Source organism: Haliotis rufescens, unplaced genomic scaffold (genome assembly GCF_023055435.1).
Source record: "Haliotis rufescens isolate VD_foot unplaced genomic scaffold, xgHalRufe1.0.p SCAF_11, whole genome shotgun sequence".
Lineage (NCBI taxonomy): Eukaryota > Metazoa > Mollusca > Gastropoda > Lepetellida > Haliotidae > Haliotis > Haliotis rufescens.
The window spans coordinates 14,329,263-14,347,743 of NW_025963791.1; the positions used below are offsets into that span (position 1 = coordinate 14,329,263).

Below are 18,481 nucleotides of genomic sequence, written 5' to 3' on the forward strand. Positions count from 1 at the left end.
AACTACAAATTAACCCAAACTGTTACATGTTACAGATGAGTACAGCCCATCCCATGGAAGTCCAGATTCAGAAGATGATCGCCCAAAGAAGGAGAAGAAACTGCCATCGGAATCTGAGTCCAAGAGCTTCCTCGGTGCAGGGAACTTGAAGGCGGCCTTGTCAAGGTCTAAGTACCAGCAGCTGGTGGACACAGACGAGTCTGAGAAGGAGGAGATCCGGCACTCTAAATCCCAGACGGAGGGGCGGAAGGGTTCTGAGGGCAGCCACAGAGACAGGATAGAATCGAGTTCGTCATATGCGGAGGATGACCATTGTGATGGGGTAACTGAGCCGAGGATGAAAGATTTCAGCTATCAGGAGCTTGATGATGAATATGGAAGTCGTCCGGTTGATATTCCTACGCGCAGGAAGGACGTGGAGCATGTGGCTCCACGGGAGGTGAGTGTCCGGAACAGTAAAAATGACATGCGATCAGACAGCTTCCAGTCGGATCGGATAGTTGGACATGAGTATGGTGTGAAGCCACTGCTGGATGATGATGAGCTGCAAGATGCATACGGCAATCAGCATCACTATATGTCAAAACCTGTGACTGAAGATGTAAATGTGAACAATAACAGTAAAATGAACTCATCTCGAGCCTCAGCTTTGAGTCCAGAGGAAGGGCCTGATGATATATTTGGTGCTGCTCCATTTAAGAAGAAAGGGAGTAAGAAGCGCCCTGGGAGTAGCATTGCTTCTGGACCAAGTGCTTCTTCACAAGCCAGTCCAGCTGTTGATGAAGTGTTTGATAATGCTCCCTTCAAATATCGAGGTTCATTGAAGAGCCAAGCCTCTTCTCAGACTGTCAGTCCTGCAGATAGTACTACTCCCAGCTATGCATCTCACTCTGCACAGAGTCCCGAGAATGATGTGTTTGGGAATGCTCCATTCGGAGGAAAGATAACGCCCAGTTCCACAGCTACTGGCCCCTCCTCATGCCCGGTGTCGCCTATAGGTGAGGACCAAATTGTGATAACCCCTGTGGATGCCCTGCCTGGTTCAGGGTATCAAGTCAGGACTGCTTTAGGGGGGAGCTCAGCAGCTCAGAAGATTTCAGGAGTCCGAGAGATTGGGTCACAAGAAATACCGCCATCAAACACAGCTGAGGATCCTTTCGGGGCAGTTCCGTTCCATCGTGCCGTGAGCTCGCATTCTATCCGGAGAGACGAGCAGACCCAGTCTTCTAGTCCAGGGGGGCAGATGTTTGGCTATACAAGCATGTCCAAGTCCGCTGTGATGACCAGCACTCCCATGAAGGGTCAGCACCCAGCCAGTTCCAGCAAGACCATGGGTCAGACCCACTACTCCCCACAAAGACAGAGACCTGACGACCTTTTCTTGGAGGAAGATCAGGCTCTTGTCACAGACAGTGATTATCCTGCTATGTCAAAACATTCCAAAACCAAAGTCAAATCCAAGAAACCTATTCGTGATATTGCGAGTGCAGCATTCTCAAACATGAGTTACAACGATGAAGATGATGAACTTGATATGGACTCACCGTCTCAGGAGCAGATGGGTTTTGCCCAAGATGGCAAGGGACAACCCACTACTTCTAAGTCTGCGCAGAATCTGCATATAGCTAGTATTAGGCACCCAGCTTTTGCAAAGGGTTCCTCTCCCCCAGCTATTACAAACGCCTCCCTGGAAGCAATGAAAGTCTCTTCAGGCGGATTCGATCCAGGGACATGGCCACGGAAACAGCGCAAGTTACCTATCCCTGCTACAGCAGAGCCATTTACTGTCAAGAAGAAATAAGTTATCTCAGTGATAGATCTGTTGGGCAAAAAAAAATGCTTGTGTTTCCTGAAAATAAGTTGTCAAAAACAACTAAACTAAACAAAAATGTTAGGGATCATGCATATTTCGGGGAATTTTTTCCTCAGACCTTATGATCAGTTTTAAAAAAAAATTCCCCAAAACTTTCATGATCCATATCTTCTTCTTTTTTCAATTTATATGAATTTATAAAATGAAGTCACTTGTTCTTCTGACCTATATCTATAAGGGGCATTCAGAGAAACGCAAGTATGAATTTTTTTGGGCCAAATGTAGTGTATTATTTATCGTCTAATTCTCTACCTACGTGCACTAGCCGTATGAGGTAGTTGGTTGTGCTGTATGCAGGATGTTAATTCTCACTCTTACTGCCCATCATAATCATATAGCGTTGAATTTAGGTTGTGTATAACCCAGTTCTTTTGTGATCAGTGTCCTAGTAATCATGTTGAAAGAGACATATTTCGCTGTGGTCAATAATAGCCTTTAGCCTTATAGACTTTATGCTGTTTATGGCTTCGATTTTAACATTGTTATATCTGGTAGCAGAGGGAATAATTGATATTACCATGGCGAAAACCTCATCCATTTACTGGGTATGTCCTGAGAGGTAATTACACTCCAGGCCCCATTCCACAAAGCGATCTTAGCGCTAAGTTGACCGTAACTCACATACTTTAACGAACACTTACGATCATCGTAGCACTAAGATCACTTTGTGTAAAAGGGCCCGGGGCCCAGCTCCACAAAGCGATCGTACTCTACATCTGTCGTAAGTCTGTGTTAAAGTATGGGAGTTACGATCATCTTACCGTGACGATCGCTCTGTGGAAGGCCCTGTACTATTTATTATGTAATATTGTGATAGATTTAATATAATACAGGTATGAATAATATATCTGCAGCTGTGATGTACTTAATGTTTTCACACAAGATGTAGGTAAAATAGAGGTACACCTTGGTGTTAGATTTGACTTTCAAAATTCATTTGTTATGTTCACCTGTGGTTTAATAGAACTGTTTCCTATCTCGATATCTTTATTCCTGATTGTTGAATGACTAGGAATGTTTTAGATGCATAAATGATATATAAATGTTTTACTAATATTTTCATATAGTTTATTTTCTGTTCTTTTTGACTGTTCTTTCGAAATATATTTTGTGGAAATGCTATTTTATTTACGTTTTTGCTCTTCGTGATATTCAAGTGACAAGAGAGGTCTATTTGCACACCAAAACTTGAACATTTTGTACTATCACACTGAGCATTTGTGTGAATAGTATTACAAATAATTGTCTTATCTCCCTTGGCAAGAATGTCCAGCAAAAGCCAATGTCAAGGTCATTATTCAGTTGTCCTTCACAATCTTCTAAAAATCATAGCTTCTTTTCAAAACATCTGCACAATCAGATGATCACAATTAAGAGCTCTAACATTAGACCACACGACAATTGATGTGTGGTGTTATTCACCTGAACATTGTCCAAACAGCAAAACTTTGCTACCGGTACATAATTTGTTATGTCACTTAACTCCTTCTGTATAAAGATCTGGGCCTGTTCCACAAGGCAATATTAGCGCAACGACTGTCATTAGCCTATGTTAAAGTATGGGAGTTACGACAGTGTTAGAATTTGGCACTAGTCCTGTAGTCCTTGCCAAACTGCCCAATAGTTAAAAATTGCCATTTTTAAGGATTTTGCTATATGTTATCATTATAAGGACTAATGGACTAAATCTGTTAGTTTCTATTGCTGTATGATCACCTTAGCGCTAAGATCGCTTTGTGTAATGGGGCCCTGATTGGCTGAACATGAAATGATTATGAATCTTACCTAATTATATGTTGAACGGGACTGTGGTAGAATGTAAAGAATCCTGGTGACAGACTTCATCCTTTTGTATTTAAGGCATATTGATGAAAGCATCTATTCCATTTTTTAAGCTTTAAGACTTGTTTCTTAGTTATGAGGGGACACGGGCTACACCCAACCAAGAAATGTAGAACGTGTTCTATGTCCATGTTTCTGAATGTACTTTGATGTTCATGACCTGTCTGACTACAATGAAAATTATTCTGGGTTCCGTAATCACTGACCAGTCTGGACCACCCTGTAAGTATATTTGTGTATCATGAATGTGTTTATTTCGCCTTTGGTCAAAGAAGTTTTATTCGCCAATCTCTTTATCAGTGGTAGAGGTAAATCAACTAGTCCACTAATCATTTCGGACTAGTGGGATATGTGATGTTATTACATTTGGAAGAAAACTACTAGTCCTTAACACTTTTCACTAGTCTCAGACTAGTGGCTATAGTCTCACCCTGGGTAAAGAATGTGGATGAACTGGATGTTGAAGCGCAGTGTGAGGGGTCTTGCTGTATGTTGATATGACTGTTATTAGCCACTGCCTATGTGAAGGATGGAACTGTTTTAGAGTAGTTTGTTATGTTTGGCTGTAGAAATCTTTGGCTACATCTGCTGCTCAGGAGGCCAGCGTTGTTGAGTTTGTTGAACATTCACAAGTGGTAGAGTCCTCTGCTTCCATTAGAAGCTCGCATCACATGATGGCGTGAGCATGTCTTGGTGTTGACAATTGTCATGTCTATATGGAGCTCGCATCACATGATGGCGTGACCATGTCTTGGTGTTGACAATTGTCATGTCTGTATGGAGCTCGCATCACATGATGGCATGACCATGTCTTGGTGTTGACAATTGTCATGTCTGTATGGAGCTCGCATCACATGATGGCGTGACCATGTCTTGGTGTTGACAATTGTCATGTCTATATGGAGCTCGCATCACATGATGGCGTGACCATGTCTTGGTGTTGACAATTGTCATGTCTGTATGGAGCTCGCATCACATGATGGCGTGACCATCTCTTGGCGTTGACAATTGTCATGTCTGTATGGAGCTCGCATCACATGATGGCGTGACCATGTCTTGGTGTTGACAATTGTCATGTCTGTATGGAGCTCGCATCACATGATGGCGTGACCATGTCTTGGTGTTGACAATTGTCATGTCTGTATGGAGCTCGCATCACATGATGGCGTGACCATGTCTTGGTGTTGACAATTGTCATGTCTGTATGGAGCTCGCATCACATGATGGCGTGACCATGTCTTGGTGTTGACAATTGTCATGTCTGTATGGAGCTCGCATCACATGATGGCATGACCATGTCTTGGTGTTGACAATTGTCATGGTCTATATGGAGCTCGCATCACATGATGGCGTGACCATCTTTTGGTGTTGACAATTGTCATGGTCCATATGGAGCTCACATCACATGATGGCGTGACCATTTCTTGGTGTTGACAATTGTCATGGTCTTTATGGAGCTCGCATCACATGATGGCATGACCATTTCTTGGTGTTGACAATTGTCATGGTCTATATGGAGCTTGCATCACATGATGGCGTGACCATCTCTTGGTGTTGTCAATTGTCATGTCTGTATGGAGCTCGCATCACATGATGGCGTGACCATGTCTTGGTGTTGACAACTGTTGTGATACTTACTAATAGTTCCACAAGGAAAATAATGAATAAGCAAAGAGGAAAGATTGATATACCTGCTCCTAGTGAATGGGTGTCCCAAGCCTAATGATACTTGTTCTGAAATGAAAATAAATGGCTTTGATATGTTGTTCTCAACAATGCTGCATACATCGGCATGCTGTCCTCAGTTACCTGGACAACATAAAAAATGTATAGTCAACAAATCAAATGTGATTATTTCTAAAATCCCTGTGAGCAGGTATCAAAGTATAGTACACCTAATCTTTCAGCACTTCTAGGCTGCAAGTAGCATCCTCTAGGACAGCCTATGGATTTTTTAACCAAAAATACAATTCCAATTTCAAATATATATTTTATTTCATCAAAATGTAAATAAATTTTCCGCAGGTTTTAATAATAGTATTTTAAATAATTTATTTATATTGATAGCGACAGTAAATGATTTTTTTAAACATTTTACTTATTTCTGGTTAGCAAAAAAAACCAAACTGCTTTTCATATGTTTTTATTTTTTCACATTTCAATTTTTGGGAGTCGGTGGATTTGTATTGTAACAAGGTTTAAAAAGAGGTCTGGCCTCACTATCAGTCTTGTCTGTTACACTTGCAGTAGCTGCAGCCAGACAATATCTCTCCCCACAAACATGTTGCATTTAACTGTGTTGGTGCAGCATGCAAACCCATGTTAGGACTCAGATCCATGGCTAATACTCTGATCTGTGATGTACATGTAGTTCCCATCTGTGGTAGATTTACTATTGTATCTCACAAACAATGATTATTAAGAAATTAGATCTTGTAACATCACAATCCTAGCTCTAAATATTAAACTGACCAGATGGGAAGTAAAGTGGGATGCAGACAAAGCCATGAGAATGACACCAGCGTTGATTCCGTGCTAAAATGGGTCCCCAAAAACCTAGGCTTGTCATATGGGGCATCTGAATAGATTAGAGTGAACGAGTATTGTTTTATATCGTTTTTAGAAATATTCCAGAAATGGGCTTCACACATTGTACCCATGTGGAGAATCGAACCCTGGACAAGCGAACGCTTTAACCCCCAGCCTACCCCTCCACCCCGAATAGATTAGATGACTTGGCTGATTGTGTGTCATCATATCCATAAGACATGGATCATTGCTTGTAATATCAATCACTGGATTGTCTGGTCCAGATTGTTTACAGGCCCCTGTCATACAGCTTGAATATTGCTGACTGTGCGCTATATTACTGAAACTCCCAAAACACAACATGAGACTGAAATGGGCAACAACCCTTCAGTAAGCAAGTATGGTTTTACGCCACTTTCAGCAATACATATGCAATATCCTGGCAGGGGACACCAGAAAGGTCATCTCACATTGTACCAATGGGAATCGAACCAGGGCCTTCGGCTTGACAAGTGAACGCTTTCACGTCTAGGCTACCCCAGCTCCTTCATCCTTTGACACCACTTGAACATGATGTCATCGTGCACGTGATATCATTTGAGTGAGTGAGTGAGTTTGGTTTTACACTGCTTTTAGCAATATTTCAGCCATATCACGGTGGGGGACACCAGAAATGGGCTATACACATTGTACCCATGTTGGGAATCGAACCCGGGTCTTCGGCGTGACGCTTTAACCACTAGGCTACCCGACCGCCCCTGATATCATTTGAAGACATGTCTGATCTGACTATGTTTGATTATACTTTCTGCTACAAGTCAGACAGATTAGAGGCCATCATTGATCCATCTGAGTCCCACATATGTATGGTGATAACTGCACAAGAAGACATTGCATGTATATACTTACAATACAATTTGGCAAGTTGCATAGAATGGCAGTTGAAATTGTTATATTATTACCAGTATTGCTTTTTATAAGAACCTGTATCTCCACAGCTCTGAACTGCATTCTTTACTGGCATGTAATGAACAGGTGGCTTGATTGTCTGGTGAATCTGCAGATATCCTCCTGTCTTAGTGCCTCGAGTTTCAACAGGAGTTTAACAAGCCTGCATCTGACAGGACACTGTGATTTGGAGTCTGCATGTCATGGAATATTGTTGTTTGATGAATGACTGAATTCATGTCTGCCGATTGCGTAGTGATATCTAGGTACATAGTGACGCCTTTAACCTTTGCCCTGATCTTAAGCCAGGATGAGTTGGGCAGGAGCCGTCCCTTTTATATTTCGGGGTGGGGTGGGATTTAAAAAACAAAATCAAAACTGTCTGAAAATGCTTTGAAAAATAATAATTCTCCACAAGCCATTCAAAAATAAATAAAGCGTTCACTGGAGATGCGAGATGATCTGATAAATATTATGTTGAGGGTAGAAAAAAATTGTTTTGGCTTCCTTTCTTCACAGAAAAAAATTGTGGGTTTTTAAGCACAGACTCATATACTACACAAAATCAGATAGAAAACTTAGAATTCTTTGATATTACCATAGTTACTGTGTCAGGCTGGCAAATCCCAGATGCCTGAAAATTAAACGGTCGGTCGGTCCCTCCCTCACTCACTCGGAGATCCTGTGATTGATGATTTGTGTAGTAATTTCCTAGGTGCATAGTGGTGCTGCCTCTGAAGCAGTGATTGTACGTGACCTTGTCTGAAGGGTCGTGAAGCCTTTCAGTCAGATAATGAAGCATAAACAAGATGGCAACGAGAACAAGAGGATGGCGAGTGAAGGGTTAAGTAGGCATTAGTGAGTGACGTCAGAAGAATAGGTTTGCGCATGCATTGCCGACAAAGTATTGGATTGTGGGATAGGTAAAGTGTAACCTGATCCATAGTAGAAAAAATGGAGTACGATGTATAAGTGATGTACAGTTCATAATAAAACTGTGACGTTGTAAGATACATAAAAGCACAAGAATGCTGCAGCTAAGGTAGTCGTTGTTTGTGCACAAACTAAAATAATAAATTTAACATTAGCTGACAGAGTTGTGAGGTTGTTGTGAGAGGGATGTGTGATAGTTTGTACTGCCTGCCTATACTAGTCTGCCCATTTGTTTGTTCAGTTCTGTAAACTTTGTGATATTTAGAAGAAATTGAACATGTCATTGGTATGAGACTGTATAATAGACATGTCATGAATTGGTATGATGTCTCCCCTGATAGTGGCAACTCAGTTGATAGGATTTGTGTGCATTTTGATGATATGTTTTTTGACAAGTATGCTTCTTTATTTACCTTGCCATTTGTAATGTTAGCCCGCAATATCCATCAAAATAGTATCTGCCATTCGCCCTATCAGTGTTCCAGCCCTGGCCCCTCTCAACAGAACGATTGTAGCACTACAACTAACGTAAGTCTACCGGTTGCTGTCACCAATTTTCATGGGAGCCTCCATAATCTTTTAACTTTGTTTTTTAAGCATATTTTTAGTAGGAATCATTATCAACAATAGACATGACTACACATTAACGAGTTGTTGACTTGTGTTGATGTGATTATGATAAGGGTATGCTGTTTTATAACCATGAGCCTTGTTCACTCATCCGTCATCCGTCATCCGTCATCCGTATCCATAAGCTGCAAGTATAAGTACATAAATTGCCATGACCTTGTATAATCCCCATGGAACTGAGAATGAAATGTAACTGACACTGAGCCATTGTTCGGAGTAATAATAAATGTAACTCTGTGAGCATGCTTCAGTGAGTGGATTCAGTGCATTGGAAATGTCCATCAGAGCAGACCAAATTAATTACTTGTTTCACAGGAAGTTGTTTTCTAAATGTCTTGATGCAGGGGGGGTGTGAAAGGAGAAAACTTTGTTCAAGGGTTCACAAGTGGCACATTTTCACACTATACCGTTCCAATTCAGTTGATCAAGACAATCGTTATAGAGATTGTAGTTGCCACAAAACTTTCAATTATCATCATGGTGTGTTTCGGGAAGATGGTCGATTGTTCGTTTTTCTTTAAGAACGCTCATCAGCTTATCAAATGTAGAAACTTCAAAAATCGTCTTGTTTTCAATTTTCACAACTCTGACTTTCACATATTTCAAATTAAGAGTTACCAAGATGTGCAAAAAGGTTGAACTGTCAATATTATTCTGCGTGTTGGTGTTTTCTTTAAACCCACGAGCAATTTGTATCCAAACGTTCATGTTTGCTTGTCACCTACAGAGTTATCATCAGTCATGACAATTATAATCCTTTACAAGGTTGAAGGACCTTTCACAGTTGTCAGACAGAAGCATCTTGACATAATGCAAAAACAAAAGGCAAAGTTTTGGCAGTGGGAAACATTCAATATCATTGACTGTTGGTAGAGAATTAGCCAATGGCTATAAGGCTTTCATATTAAGCAGGGGGCACAGGTGGCCTAGTCATCTAAGGCGCCACAATTCACTGTGCAGAGTTGCGTCATGCCAGAAACTTATGATTGTGGGTTCGAATCCCGGTTCGCCCCGATTATGTTTCTAGGTTTGTCAGCACCATACCCGTGCTCGTGGGTTTCACCGAAGTGGAAAACGTCTGAGACCTGCATCACTTCTAACTTTCTTCCCACATTAAGCTGACAAGCAGTAATATAACTGGAATACTGTTAAAAGCGGCACTCATTCATATTTTTATGACAATGAATTGTATTTAGAGTAGCCTCCCTTACTTGAAATACTTGGCCTTATTATTCTACAGTAGTGGATGGTGAACAGGCGGTCTATGGTGGCTGGCAGTCTCGATGTGGCAATGCCAGGACCCATACCTACGCTCATAGGTTTTAATATGGTGGCCTACGACCTACAGTTTCTTCTATGTAGACTGATAGGATTTTAAACTAAATATGCTCATATTTACATTATGCATGGCAATTGATCTTCCTGATTTTCATGTGGTTGTCTTTACTGAGACAGTATTTTAACATACAATCAAACTGATATTTATCCAATCAAATCATCCCTATCTGGTCAGAGGCAAGAATGAACGTAGCTAGTCTTTTTTTGTTGTTTTATTCTGGATTAGAACTGGTCCCTATCAACCTAAGCTTGTCATAAGAGGTGACCAAAATGGATTGGTTTGTCAACAGTGTGCGACATATTGCTCATATAATCAACTTCGTCCCGATTATGGTTCTAGGTTTGTCAGTACCATAACCATGCTCGTGGGTTTTAGCAAAGTGGGCTTTCCTCTCACTTTTAGCTGACACGGTGCGATATAACTGGAATACATTTAAAAGCAGCATTAAACCCAACTCACTCACTCATAATATCAAGCTTTGGTTTGTCTGGCCCGGAATTCATCATTTTACAGGTAAACTTGATATATATTACTCAACAGAAGTTAAGGACCACCCAATTCTTTCATATTACAATAGTTAGTCTGTCATGCCATGACCAGTTATCTATAGTAATATGAAAGAATCGGTTGGTCCATTCTTTTGAGTAATATAGATGTAATATTGCCGACTGTGGCCTAGACAAACAAACAATTTGGGGAGCGGGCTTTATGTTCTGACCATTTTCTATCCTTGCCTAAGGATGTTCCTGAGTGAAAATGAAATGAAAGGTTGTCTTTACTTTTGTATACATTTGTTTCATCATGATGTATCATAGCTCTAAGACAAGTAACCCATTTTTAATTAATGTGCTGAATTCTATTTTTTGTTTGATTTAATATTTACTTTCCAAGTTAACACTTACAGAATCTGAAATGCCACCATTGCCCTGCTGTCCTGGTCAGTGAATGGTACATAGTGGGGGATAGGAATTGCTTGATAAGGAATTGCTGCTGTAGCAGAAAGAGGGAGGAGGGGCATGTGCGTGAATGGCTAATTGCAGACTGTTTGAGCTATGCTGGTTTGCCCACTGTAGCAGAATATGTGTTTGAATGGAGAAATGTAATGGTTTTCAGCTATGCTGGTGTGCCCAATGTTGCAGAATATTTGCATCTTTTAAGAATGTTCAATTTGATCTTTTGAGGTTTTGAATTGCATTGAGTGAACTATTCGTATCATGTAACATGAAACTACCCAGAATGCAGTTTAACAATCTTCTCGTCCGGTGTACCATACATCAACAGTCTGCGTCTTGTGATATGAAAGTGTGTCAAGGTCATATCCAGGGGACAAAAGGTCATTGTGAGAAATTGCAACAGTAAATGTTTCATCAAAGTCAAGATACCCATGGTTGAAGCAGCGAGGCCCAGGGCTCTGTTCCACAACTTGCTTGGCTGTAGTGATGCACATGACAGGGTTTTGGATAAGCAAGGAAGACTAGTTCCTGTGTATGCCAGAGTTTGGGTGTTGTGTGACAAGGTGGCCCTAGGTACGCATGACGATTTTAGGGATGAGGAAGAAAACTCCAGAAACTCCAGCCTGTGCCATCCCGAGTTACGTTGTTGTAACACAGTAGACAGGCAACGTAGTGTGACAACAGTGTGTCAACAGTGAGTGTTTTGGGCGACGTAGTGTGACAACAGTGTGTCAACAGTAACTGTTTTGGGCAACGTAGTGTGACAACAGAAAGTGTTTTGGGCAACGTAGTGTGTCAACAGTAAGTGTTTTGGGCAACATAGTGTGACAACAGTGTGTCAACAGTAAGTGTTTTGGGCAACATAGTGTGACAACAGTGTGTCAACAGTAACTGTTTTGGGCGATGTAGTGTGACAACAGTGTGTCAACAGTAACTGTTTTGGGCAACGTAGTGTGACAACAGAAAGTGTTTTGGGCAACGTAGTGTGTCAACAGTAAGTGTTTTGGGCAACATAGTGTGACAACAGTGTGTCAACAGTAAGTGTTTTGGGCAACATAGTGTGACAACAGTGTGTCAACAGTAAGTGTTTTGGGCAACCTAGTGTGACAACAGTGTGTCAACAGTAAGTGTTTTGGGCAACGTAGTGTGACAACAGTAGCTGAAACGGATCATTCCAGGTTGTATTCCTCCACCATCTCAGGACCGTTCCTAGCATTTCTAAAACATGGTTGTAATATTTATTTGCAAGAATGGTAGCTGTTGGATGAATGATGTGAATACTGTTTTCATGTTTGTTTCTTGCATTGTTTTTTACCTGTGTAATGTATAATTTATTCACCTGTTTCATCTGCGCACTGCACGGTTATTTTGCTGTAGCTCTCACTCACAACTGTTACCATAAACATGGTCCTCAGATAACAAATAGAGACAATGTATATAATCTAGGCATGGTGTGGTCTAAGATGACACATATATCAGAGTCCTTGAGCTTGCACTTGATAGTTTGTGACACCTCAGGAGTGAGTATGGTTTTACGCCGTTTTTAGCAATATTCCAGCAATTTCACGGCGGGGGACACCAGAAATGGGCTTCAAACATTGTACCCATGTCGGGAATCGAACCCGGGTATTCGGCGTGACGAGCAAACGCTTTAACCACTTGGCTACCCGACCGCCCCTGACACCTCAGGAGGCTTGATGGACTTAGAGTTTCATCGGTCATCTGGGGACTGAAAATACTGGAAAGAGATTGTTTGCCTGTTCTTTAGCTCCACCTTTTAGATATTTTTTTTTAAGCAGTGACCCAAAACATATCCTGTCTCAAATATGCTACTCAAAATAAGTTAAAAAACAACCAATTTTCATATGACTGTAGATCAACTATAGTCATATGAAAAAGAAAATGGGTACTCTTTGACTTATTTTGAGTTGTGTATGTTAAATGGTCATTCCCTTAGATGGTGGATTTACTGTCCAGAGTTGCAATGACTTCCACAATGTTAGTAATCGGTTTAGTTTCTCTTGGAATGATATGAATATACTGTATATGTCTGAAGACATCCTGTGAAAAGAACTTGAACTTATGTAAATTAGAAATTGAAGATTCATGTACTGCAAGAAATCACTAGTCAGCTGCACACTCTGATCTTTGGCTGGTTCTTCCGACGGCTTGGGTTGTCATGAAGATATTTTCTGTGCTGCTATTTGGTCATTGTGAATGGAATATAATTATTAAGCTTCAGTGTCATGCAATGTTTTGTTCCAAACAGGTCAGAATTGTTTAATTATATGCAAACATAATAAAAACATGTGCCATTATTTACCATGCACTTGTGTCCTGAGGAAACCAGGGGTGTGATATAGATTTAATGTTATTTATGTATCTCTAATGTCCTCATGTTACTCAAAAGAAGTACAAGAACACCAGATCAAATTATTATGGTTTCTCTTTCATGGCCATGACAGATTACCCACAGTCATATGAAAACACTTGGTTGATACATGTCATCGATCCCAATTGCATGGGTCGATGCTCATGATGTCAATCACTGGATTGTCTGGTCCAGACTCGATTATTTTACAGACCTCCGTCATATAGCTGGAATATTGCTGAGCGCGGCTTTAAACAACAAACAAACATATGAAAACATCACGTGTTCTTCTGCTTCTTTTGAATAGTATACATGCTACCGTAACTTGTACATGATTCTATAGTTGAATGTGCTGTTCGAAATCGGGCACTACTGAATGCACAGGATTATGTGGGGAAGGCAGTCCACATGTGAGCTTCATTCTGATATCATGGCTTCATAAGGGACCAGTCATTTATTGGGGGGTCGGAGGGAATCAGGGGAGGTTCACCAATAAATGACAGTCTCTAGGGGAGGGTCCTCCAAAAATAGGACAAGCATTTTAAGAGAGGAGGGTCATTGTTTTCAGTACTTTAGTTCATCAAAAACCTCTGGACACACTCCACGCCTGTAATAAATGACTGGTCCCTAAGCTTGAAAGACATGCCCACATGATAGTATGTATTGGTCAACCCTAGAATGTTGAGTTGGTGATCTGATAATGCTTGTTTTCCCCGTGATTGTTAACATGGAGAGAATATATATATCCAGATGTATTAACAGACGAAGGAATCAGCCATGGTGAATGGGGATAATGTTTGCTCTTCTTCTTGTTCCACACTGTACTGTTGTTATGTAGCAAGGAGCTGCAATGGTTTTCTACGGACTAGTGAGACTGTTGTACGGATCATGTATTTTAGTAGCTGCAGTATCTTATGACTGCTCTTGGCTTGTGGCTGAAGTATGGCGAGACGGGGCGAAGTTTTAGTGACAATGGCTGTATATTCCAATAACATGACTGTTGCTCGCTGCAGTGATATGGTCAACACATAAGCTTGTCTTGGTACTTATACTGACAATTGATTCCCGACATGGGTACAATGTGTGCCGCCCATTTCTGGTATCCCCCGCCGTGATATTGCTGGAATATTGCTAAAAGCGGCGTAAAATCACTCACTCACTACTTATACTGACATGTTCCCTGTGACATGGAGCGTGACTGGTGCTTGTTGCTCTGTGAGTTGCAGCGAGATGTGTCCGTGAAAGAACACTGACACACATTCATTCTGCCATGTCAGGGAACAAACAATCTCATTCAAATCAGATCTTAGTGCTTACTACACAGAGATCTAAAGACATCAGAATTACCTTACATCCAACCAATCCGAGTGTCTTTAATGAGATCACAAAAGTGAAATTCAGACTTTGTTTTTGAATCATGCAACCCTGAAGAGGTAAACATGAGGCATTCCAAATGAATGTTTAGCATTTGTGTAGAGCTAGCGAGCACTGAGATTTGAATTGAATGAGATTGAGGAGCACAACATGGCTTCCAGATACAACCAGTTTTTCTTTGTCTTTCTCCTTTTTCATTGTTTATAAACAGCCGCACACGATGTTGATCAGCAAGGAATTATGTGTTTTGTCTGAATAGTGGATTGATAGTTGGATTTAATGTTTAGGAGGAAAGACCAATTATTTACTTCTTTTGCAATTTTGTCTGGCCTCTCCCCCCAGGAAAAGAACTTTTAGTCTTGTATATTTGCCTCTGAGAGATCGTTAGCAACTGTCAAAGATGGGCTTCTCAGATCTCAGATCAATGACCGAGAAAGAAGTTCTTTTCAATTTCTATTTTATTCTGCTGTTTCAATCACAGGGGATTATTGTGAACTAATATCTCTGATTGACTATTTAATTGGAATTGAGTATACATTGTATCCCAAATTCATGGTATAATTTTGTCTAGTCATGCCTATGTTGTGATTTTAATGTCTGCTATTACTTTCTTCTTCCTTTCTTCACTCAAAACCTGACAACCAAATCTGATAAAAGTGTTAAAGTAAATTGGTCTGACCTCACAGGACAATACAAATGTTCTGTGTATGCTTTTCTAAAATTGAAAACCTATACTTTCAAGTTCAGTGCCATTTGGAACTTGAGAGTTCTTGCAGAAGATACAGAAGGTATTCTTTCAACTTCCTTTTGCAGTGTTCAAAATTCAGGATAAATATCATCGGGTCTTTGTCATTATCCTTACCGTATATCGCTGTGTATAAGGCGAGTATTTTGTACCTATAATTAGGTGGCTTTCAAGGGGGGTTGTCTTATACACAGGGTTGAAGAGTTTTGATGTTTTTCCCCTCAACACAGACATAACTGAGCACGTAACACCAGAAATACCATGTCAACAAATCCATAATGAAGTATGCAAAGTAATCATGTAGTTACACTGTCTGGTTATAGTTTCATTATATATCTGGACTTACCTTTGTAATCTATTTTATTAATTTTATTCAAAATTTATTCAATATTGTTTATTTTCATTTTGGCAAAATCGTATGTGAAGTGATCGGAAGACCGCACAACTCACTGTTATTTACAGCAACTACGGTCATATTACCACTATTGACACCTTGAAACAAACTTTAGTGAATAGAGAATGGATATATATATCTTAAATGCCATACTTTGACTCGCTGAAAGTCATATTTGTTGTAGTTTGACTATTATTTGTCAGCATAATGTTTTCACTATCGCTAGGCTTGTGTCATCTTATACGTGGGGGTCGCTTTATAGACAGCGATATACGGTATGTCAAAAGATTTAAACGTCTGAAGATTAATTTCTAACACTGCAAAGTACTCATAGTTTCCATGTCAATGAAGTTGAAGTCCACACCATTCCTCTTCACATTTCAAAACAGAATATAAACTACTCAAAACAACTTAAAGAACACCCACAATTGGAGGGCAGTGTATTGCCCACCAGCCATGGCAGATTAACTGTAGTCATATGAAAAAATATCAGGTGTTCTTTACCTTCTTTTATAAGTTTATTTCAAGTGGCTTGTTGATAGTCTCAGCTGGAACCTAGTGACTGAGCCTGGATGTAGACCAGCCATTCTATGGTTGCTGAAACAGCCTTCCTGCCCAGCAGACAGTTGTTATTAGGAAAGAATGGCGATGTGAGTGGGAGCTGGTGTGACTGTAGATGGTTGTCTGCGAGTGTTGCTACTCCTGTCAACATGTGTATCATGTTATTGCGAGTCTAGCTGTACTTAACAGCTATAATAAAGAAATCCCAAATACTTCCTGTGTCTGGTGTTTTAACTTACTGGGACTACATGGAATATATTATCTGTTGTAGTTGGTCAGAACATGGCGCTCTGCAACAAGTAGACCATTATCTACACTAGAACATGGTGCTCTGCAACAAGTAGACCATTATCTACACTAGAACATTGGGCTCTGCAACAAGTAGACCCTTATCTACGCTAGAACATGGTGCTCTGCAACAAGTAGACCATTATCTACACTAGAACATGGTGCTCTGCAACAAGTAGACCATTATCTACACTAGAACATGGGGCTCTGCAACAAGTAGACCCTTATCTACGCTAGAACATGGTGCTCTGCAACAAGTAGACCATTATCTACACTAGAACATGGGGCTCTGCAACAAGTAGACCATTATCTACACTAGAACATGGTGCTCTGCAACAAGTAGACCATTATCTACACTAGAACATGGCGCTCTGCAACAAATAGACCATTATCTACACTAGAACATGGCGTTCTGCAACAAGTAGACCATTATCTACACTAGAACATGGTGCTCTGCAACACGTAGACCATTATCTACGCGAGGACATGGCGCTCAACAAAGTTGTCTGCGCCAGAATGTGGCACTCCATGGAAGATAAAATCTGCTATGTAATTCTATATCTGGCAAGAGCATGGCACTCTACAACTTTCTCATGAAGAATCTTATCTACTATATAACTCGACAGTTGGTCAGAATGTGGCCCCTGTGACCATCCATACCAGAACATGGTATTACAAATTCTTTAGGAGAACATTTCCCACACTGGAATGTGACACACTGGAATACTATCTACTATGTTTATCTATATGCTTAAAAAACAAGGCAATCTACAACGTTCTGATGGAGAATATTGTAACAAAACTTCCTGTTCTATCAAAGTTAACACGTACTTCAAAGATCACAGGTACAGCCTTTCATGACAGTGGGACAACTCCCAGCCATAACACTAATTTCAGGCATGGTACCAGCATCATGTTGTATGTTATTAGGATGACATACCTTTATGCAGTGTTTTTCCAAGTTACAAAATCAGTAAATTCCAACTTGAGTCACGCCAGTCACATTTACAATCGCCATCTTGGATTTTCTTACGTCACGTCTGCGTATAATGTGTTCCGAGGTCACCTATATATAAACAGACCTGTCACGGTTAACTTTGACAGCAGCAATATTGACTTTAACAAGCAAGGTAGGATTCCAGAGTTACGTCACAGCTAAATTCTATTTTTTTTGCCTGAGATTTTTATTGTATAGGTTGTGGTTTTATAGGGAGGTTGTCTGATGATGCCATGACAGTTAAGGGTTTTTATATACCGATGTTACATGGATCGTTCTAGAATCGATCCTATATGTTTAATTCCAAGCTTTGATTAGGATTTGACTTGATGCTGACATCGCATTTTGACAACTCGTGGAGGTGTGGCCGCATTGTTTTTCATTCTGGGTCACATGACTTCCAGAAAGTATTGATTACATGGATCCATTTCCGGTTGCAGCCAAGTTCGTACACTTTCAAGTTTCAAAGTTTATTGTTCAGTTTAATTGTTTTAGCAGTTCAGATATATCAATCGGCTGTGACTGGTGGCACCATCCATTTATTTTAGTAGTATATCCACGAGTAATTATCGACCAGTCTTTGGTCACTCTGTTACAATTTTATCTACTATATAACTCAAAATGTCAGAATGTGGTGCTTTGTGACATCTGCAGATGAAGAGATGCTGCTCCAGATTCGGAATACATTTTAGTGTGAAAAATCT

General features: G+C 40.4%; 1 protein-coding gene across 1 annotated transcript in view; it reads left to right on the forward strand.

Annotated features, from left to right (window-relative positions):
• LOC124110635 (AP2-associated protein kinase 1-like) overlaps positions 1–9,789 on the forward strand; it is a 71,249-nt gene extending 61,460 nt beyond the window's left edge. Inside the window, exon 16 of the mRNA XM_046469953.2 lies at positions 36–9,789. Within this exon, the coding sequence (XP_046325909.2) occupies positions 36–1,801 (1,766 nt within the window). The 3' untranslated portion in view covers positions 1,802–9,789. The remainder of the gene's footprint in view (positions 1–35) is intronic.
• Positions 9,790–18,481: the final 8,692 nt, after the last annotated feature.